An 8,009-nucleotide genomic window follows, 5' to 3' on the forward strand; every position below is an offset into this window, starting at 1 on the left:
TGGGTATTGGTTTCGTGAGATACTTACTCTACATGAACTGATTCTAACTCTTTTTAAGTACAAATTTTATGTATTGATTTGATGGATGTATTAATTATGGGGGTATTTGGCTTATCCTGTTTAAAAATAGCTCTTTAAGTAATGTAAAATTTAAAAGTTATATAATGTTTAAATTGATAATATATTTAGATAAATATGTTTTTATGCTATAGGTCAATACTTATGTGTTTAATTTGAAACAACTGATAAGGTATTAAAATTTAATAAAAAGATAAAAATATATATGTTATTAAAAAATATTAATAAAATATATAAAAATACTAATTTTTAATAAAAATAGATTATATGTTGATGTCTAACTAATAAAATTTTACCATTAAATGATAATAAATTATATATAATTATTAAAAAATATACTAATATAATATTTTATTATTAAAGTTAATATATATTTTATGTTTTATATATATATATATATATATATAGGGTGGCCAGCAACGGAAGAGATGGGCGATAGTGAGTCACTGGAGGCAACGATGAACAATTATTGGTCATGGAGATGGGAAGTATATGAGAGAAAATGAGAGAGTGTAAATATTTTATATAAGGGTAAATTAATAATTTATTTTGTAAAAAAAAGCTCTTACGAGCTTATTTAGAAAAGTTGGGACTAATTTTTTTTGATAATGTTGTTAAAATAGCTTAAAAGTTAGAGTAGTGTTTAAGCTTTTAAATATTGCTAAATGAGTAAAAAAAATTATTTACGTAATTTATAAATTAAATGAATAACTTATAAATGTTGCCGCGCGAAAAAAACAAAATTTAATGAAGAGATCAGTAAAATATAAAAAATATGAATCAGAATTTAACGAAGAAATAAGTAAAATATCAAGAATACCCCTGCACGAAGTCAGTCTGACAATCAAAACGTGAGAAAGGGAGAGGGCCAAAGCCTGGTATATGGCCCAGCATAAATGTCGCCCCAGATTTGGCTCCCAATCATCACATTTTCAGTTCCCGGGACGTTCTCTAAAAAAAACCCTTCGCCACAAGCTATTCTTACCTTACTCAGCAAGCCAAGCCAAGTTCCATGCATCTTCTCTCCTTTAACTCTCCATCCTTTCCCTTTCCATTCACTTCTTCTTCTTCTCCTTCTTCAACTCCGATGCTTCTTTCATCTTCCACTCCCCTCTCTGCAACATCGCTGCCCCTCCACATTCTGCTATGTCCATAGCCAATGGCATTGTTCTGAATCTAATCCTCCTCTTGCTTTCTTCCGGCCCTCTCTTCTCTCAGAAATATCTCGTTTCCGGTTCCGCTGTCCCAGAACGACCCGATCCATTGCGCCAATTCAAATCCTACAGTGGAGGCTATGATCTCACCAACAAACATTACTGGGCGGTAAGTTCGATTTCTGAATCTCTCCGCTTAACATCGAAACCCTGATTTCTCAGGTTGATTTCTTTTCAATGTTTCAGTCGGCGGCATTTACCGGGATCCATGGCTACGCGGTCGCCGGAGTTTGGATGATCTGCGGGCTGGCGTTCGGCGGTTACGCGATCCTGAAGAATTTGACCGGCGCCTCTTCCGCTGTTGGGCAACATTCGGATTCTTCATATGTCACTATGTTCTTTCTGATTCTAATGTTCTCGTTGCTGGCCATGTAAGAATTGATGCGACTCATTTAACAGAATGTAATCAGAATACCGTTTAACTAATTAATTTCACCCTGTTTGGGGATGTTTCTGAACTTGAAGAGTGGCGACGGGTTTAGTCATCGCTGCGAACCAGAGCTGCTTACAGAGAACCAGAAAGCTGAAAGCGACCGTCCTTGGAGCCGGCGATACTGCTCGTAGAACCATCAGAAAGGTCACGGCAGCCATGGACCAGATGCAAAAGCTCTTGCTTCCATATGATCCTAAAACAGCCGACCTCTTGAATTCAACACACCTTCGGCTTGGACACGAATGGCGAATGATCGGAAAATTCACTGGGAAAAACGGACGTATAATGAATGCATCAATTCAAATATCGTAAGCATCTTCTTCCTCAAGCCATCATTTTGTTGCATACTTTTCGATAAGAAATTATTTTGTACCTGAAGAAAAAGAATAGTTTGAATGTATTTATGAATTTGTCCTTATTATTAGACGTAGGCATATGTACTGTTGTAGGGTTGAAAGAGTTAATGTATAAACAAGAGGAAGTTGGATTTGGGGGCATATATGAATTTTTAACTTTTTTAGCTCATGCACAGGGTATAAACGTATCTGTGAACACAAAAAATTTAATTATGTCAAATGCAAAAATTTTATTAGTTTTAGGGTTATATAGTAAAATTTTAGAAGTTTGGGGTATATAAGAAAATAAAAAATGTGAAGGGGATCCATGGCCCCCCTGCTTATCATTAACACGTTGCAGCATTCATTGATTTGGGACACTACAAATCTATGTCGGTGCTGCCTCGGAATCACGAGATAATTTCTCCTGATTTGTGCAGAGTTTCAGGGTTCATAACCGATCCGCTTTGCCATCTTTGTCAGGTACATTGCAAATCTTGCGGTTGTAACTGTGAACATGGCATTCCTGGTGGCTGCAATAGGTGAGATTGCTTAATTTGTGATATATTACCAAACATGTTAGGAAAATGATATTCATACATCTGTAAAAAGAGCAGATGCAAGAAATATTTGATGCCATGACCATTTCCAATAAGAGCTGCATCTAAATTGAAATTTTCTGTATCAATTTTTTTTTTATATATATTATTGTCCGTTCTTCCTTGATGTGCTTAACCATCAGATCCATTCTGACAAAAATTTGAACAAAACAACTTGGTTAGACTAATGGGTTGCTGCTTTGGCTCAGTTCTGCTCTTGTTGCATTGGCACCCAGGATTTGTCATGTGAGTTTTATATGTGCATTTTACTTTTATATCCCATTTGCTATGCTGTTTATACAAATTATTTCATACTAAATCATTTTCCTTTTTTTTTTCCAACAGTATAATTTTTTTCTGCTGGACCTTTACAGTACTCTGCTGGGTGCTAACTGGTTTTGATTTCTTCTTTCACACGTGAGTATAAACTCTCACCCATAAATTGTACGATTTTTATACAAAAAATGTAACTTACTGATGATGATGATGATACCTTGGAAAGGCACAAGTGAAGAACTTTATCACATTATTATGGTGAGAGTTCTTGTGCCAAAATTTTATAAGAATATACATTTTCTTATTTGGAGATTGATGATATAAATAAAAACTCTAGATTGAATTTCTATGCAAAATGATGGGACTAATATAAGATGGTAAATTTTGGTATGAAAATGAATATGCAGCTTTGCAGATGATACTTGTTTAGCCCTTGAGGATTTTGAACAAAATCCGCAGTATAGCAGTCTCAGCTCGGTACTGCCATGTACAAATTCCTCGCATGCAGATAAAGTGTTGGTGGGCATTGGTCGCCCAGTTCATAATTCCATAAGAGAGGTGAGTTCTAGCTAGATTTATTCCCATCAATAGGCGAACCTGGTGCTTGTTCTTCACATAATTGCATAATCATATATATGTTTCTGTGTTGCAGATGAACTCGAAGCTAACAGAGTATGCCGGAGTTGTTCTTCGTATTGATGAACTAAATGAAAATTCAATTGTTTGCAATCCATTCTCCGGCGAACCAAACTACAGATATATGCCTGAGAAATGCTCCAAAGGTGCCATCCAGATTGGTGATTTGCCGCGTGTGAGTGACTCGTCCATGGCTCTTTCTAGTGTCAAGTGTTGCTAAGTTAAAGAATGAGAACAAAAAATGGGACAACAGGGGGGGGGTTCGGTTTTCAGTTTTCTAACCTAAAATGGGAACTGAATAGAAAAATCTGGAGACGAACATGAAAAACTGACAGCTAAATCAAACGTGCGTGCAGTTCCTCTCAAAATTCACCTGTTACCAAGAGAACGCGGGAAGCTGCGAAAGTGAGGGAAGATTTATTTCAGAGGCCTCATACACCATGATTTGGGCTTACAGCAACGCCATTCAGGACTTGATAAACATATTCCCTGATTTGCAGAGCCTGATCCACTGCTCCTTTGTCAAGGAAGCCTTCTCCAATATGGTTCTGCATCAATGCAGGCCATTCAGAGCTTCAACTAGAAGGCTATGGTATTGTATGCTCTCTCTCTCAATTGTCATGGTGGTTTGGGTGTTACTTTGGGCAGCCAAAGCTTATCAAGATAGGCAAAGAGCCTTCTCTCTCTGTTCCATCATCCCCATTCCTAACACCTAGGCAAAGCTCTAGTCTCTAGATTAGTCACCTGTGAATATTTACAGGAAATTGAATAGGTAGTTTAGCTATTGTTTTGTCTTATTTTATCTTATTTTTGGGAGTGGGGTGGGGAGATTTGATTAACGTGAGATGGAAAATAATTCACATATTCTTGAGGTTAATTGTATATATTGCTTTGGTCTTTTACATTATTGATTGACATCATATCCCAATTTAGAAAAATTAATGGCAATAATATCAATTGTATTGTTTTGCAGCTTTGCCTATTTCGTAGTTTTTTCAATTTTTTTTTTTCTCTTTGCATTTTGTAATCATGTACAAAGAAGTTAACAACTTAAAATAATAGAAGTACGTACATACGTCAATAGGCGTGTAATTTGTTTTATTGGACAAAAAAATGGCATCGAATTGTTCAAAGTGGATATTAATAATGAGTTTAGAGATGGAAATTTCAAAAGATTATCATCTAAAATTTGTAATTTCAAATATTTGCAAATCAAATTTCAAATCCCAAATTATATGGGGAGATATGACCCTATCCAGATGCATCCTAAAAGGAAAATAATAATAATAATAATAAAGATGATATGGTCCAAAAAACTAACAAAGATGGTTGGGCAATCAAATATATTGGTTTACATTATAAGTAAATTAATGATTTGATGAACAATTAATCTAAATAAAAAAATATAAAATTATTATAAATTGATATATTATCTAAATGTTGGAAAGACAGGAGAGGATAAGTTTAAAATACAGGAAAAAAAAGATTGATTAATGATATTTTGTGGCAGAAATTAGAAACACATGCAAGTTTATATTACAAAATTTATCATTTCACCAATTAATGTTAATAATATAAACAGAGAACAAACTCACAGCTATTGTGAGGAAACGATTCATTAATGCTAAAATTGATTGTGATCAAATTAAATAATCTTCTCATCTATGCTCTAGGGAGATGGAGAGCATGGTATTCGTTAGTAAGAAGGTAGGCAGTGCCCGTGCCCAGGCCCAGGCCCAGGCCCAGAATTTGGTTCACTTTTTATGTATATAATATATTATTATTTGCCAAGAACAATAATCCTTCCGAAGATGTCTTTGAACCAAAGTTTAGGAACAAAATTCTTTGCTTCGCAGCTCTCTTTATGACGTGTTTGGGTTTTACGAATTCTGTTAATCATCCTAGGCCGTCGACCATTTTGGCCCATCCTAATAAATCATCTACCTTTTTGGCAAATAAAAATACATTCCTATGGATTTTAAAATTAAAAAAAAAAGGTCTGAAGTTGACTCAATCACAAAACATCTTGTCTGTGGACTTAATTTGCCTTTTAGATTTTGATCTTTTTGTTAAAATTGCAATTTTTAAATAGTAAAAACTCTCTTATGATTTTAAATATGTGACAACTTTTTTTTTTTTAAAAAAAAACTTACCATACAATTCTACGAAATGAATTAGGAATGTTGGATTGACCGTTTTAATTGGACTACTAATCCTTGCAAAAAGGTTCAGTTTGATTTAATTTGTTGATCAGTTCATTTCGATTTCTAAATTTAAGTTTTTCTATTATTTTGAAATGTCAAAATTATTTTTATCTACTTGTATCTTATTATTTTTAATTATTTTTGATTATTTTAAAATTTTTGTATTTGAGCAACTATTTGATATATTCGATTTGATTTGTGAAAAAGTTTTGATTTGAACAATACAATCGGTTTGGTTACCCTTAGTTAAGAGATCTTAATGATTTAAAATATTCTATACATTTTTATGATTTATTATTTTTTCTTAAAACACTTCATTTAAAAGACATTTTTAAATCGATATAGTTTAAATGCATTTTTTTTAAGTCTTTGTAGTCTAAATTTTTTGCTCTGACACTTCATTTAAAGAATTTTTTAGACCGGTGAAATTCTGTTTGAGAAAAAAAGTTAACCACTAATCCTATCAATCTCTATATAGGGATTTTTAAATTATAAAAAATTTCTATACAAAATAACCCAAATTATTAAGCAATCTAATAGAGTTTATCCTTAAAAATACATGTAATTTTCAGTTTTACTTTTTAATTTTCAATTTTGAGTTTTGAATTTAATTTTAATTTTATATTTTAATAGTCTATTTTTAGAAAATTGAAAATGTGTTCTTTTTGTCATTTTAAAAAATTATTTCTCAAAACAGAAAATTAGAAAACGCATTCTCTTTAAAATTTTGAAAATAGTTTTTTAATAATATTTTATTCAATAAAATTGATTATTCAGTAAATTATAAATATTTAATATTAATATATTATTAAAAATATATATACATTTTAAAGTAGATGAATTTTGTAATATTTTTTTTATTAAAATAATAAAATATGAATAAATAAATAAATAAATGTATTTTGAATTTAGAGTTTGTTTTAGATGAAACACTCAAAACAACTTTTTGTTGTTTTGAGTTTTCTTTATAATTTTTTTTGTTTTAAAAAATATATTTTTAAAAACAACAAAGGGAACGTGTTTTTATTATTTTAAAAAATTAAAAATTAAAAATGACTTGAAAACAATAAAGAGAACGCATTATTTTGTTTCGTTATATAATTAAACATTTTTCATTTTAATTAGTGTTAAAATAAATGCATTCATTATAATAAAATTAGTATGAGTAATGCTAACCGTTACTCTAAAACTAATAGTTAAGTTTTAATAAATATATCTCATTTTAAGATAATAAATATTTTTGAATTTTATTGGTTAATGATAAATAAATTATATTTTGTAACATTTCATCAATTAATAAAATTATTTTAGAAAAAAAAATTTGCCTTATCTAAAAAAAGAGGAGAGATGATTAGTATTATTCAATTAACAAATATAAAAGAGTGAAGGCATAAATGCACTCTTGTAGTTTAATAAGAATGTTATGTGACATTTAAAATTTTTAAAACTTCCCATTAGACACTTTCACTTAAAAAAAGTGAAAGTATTAAATATTTATTAATTTATATTAAATTAAATTCATTTTTATACTTAATTAAAAACATCTTGTAATATTTGAATTTATTTAAAAAGTATTTAATAGTTTCACTTATTAATTTAAAAAAATGAAGATTTTTTTTTTATAAAATATAGGGATATATTTAATTTAATACAAATTAAAAAAAATTAATAGTTCTATTTTTTTAAAAAATTGAGGTGTCTAATAAGATATTTTAAAATTTTGAAGTGCTATAAGATTTTTTTATTAAAATACATAGATATATTTATGTCTTCACTCAATATAAAATATTTATGTACAAAGTCAATGTGTAATAAATGCACATTATATGAAAATAATATATATAAGATTCCTTAATTATTATTTTCAAGACCACAAATTAACATTATCTTTTAAAATTCATTAAATTAAATTATTAATAAAATTTGAATGGTCCACACATAATAAGGGTAAGAGAGACGTGGCCGCTTGGTTTTGAAGGGAGAAAAGCGTAATGAACGGGGGCGGGGGCGGGGGCGGGGGCGGGGGCGGGGCTGGGCTGGGACCTTAGTTTTCAACGAAAATGATTAGGGTTAATTATCATTATTTTATTTTTTTTTTCAAAAATGATTAGGGTTAATTATCATTATTATTATTTTCGGATGCACCAAACGAATGGGTGATGATGACTCGGTGAGTTGAAAAGTCAGCCATTAGAATTTAGAACCCTGCATTGCTGTCTTATTATTATATCTAT

General features: G+C 30.7%; 1 protein-coding gene across 1 annotated transcript; it reads left to right on the top strand.

The window, feature by feature from the left end:
* The first annotated feature begins 1,024 nt into the window (after positions 1–1,024).
* On the top strand, positions 1,025–4,546 carry LOC127804290 (uncharacterized). Its single transcript, XM_052341137.1, has 9 exons — positions 1,025–1,401; positions 1,479–1,663; positions 1,758–2,033; positions 2,544–2,602; positions 2,869–2,905; positions 3,005–3,076; positions 3,343–3,493; positions 3,588–3,746; positions 3,928–4,546. The coding sequence occupies exons 1-9, from the start codon at positions 1,225–1,227 to the stop codon at positions 4,285–4,287; spliced, it is 1,476 nt and encodes a 491-aa protein (XP_052197097.1). The 5' UTR covers positions 1,025–1,224; the 3' UTR covers positions 4,288–4,546.
* The last annotated feature ends 3,463 nt before the right edge of the window (positions 4,547–8,009 follow it).

The sequence above is a fragment of the Diospyros lotus genome, chromosome 6 (assembly GCF_014633365.1).
Source record: "Diospyros lotus cultivar Yz01 chromosome 6, ASM1463336v1, whole genome shotgun sequence".
NCBI lineage: Eukaryota > Viridiplantae > Streptophyta > Magnoliopsida > Ericales > Ebenaceae > Diospyros > Diospyros lotus.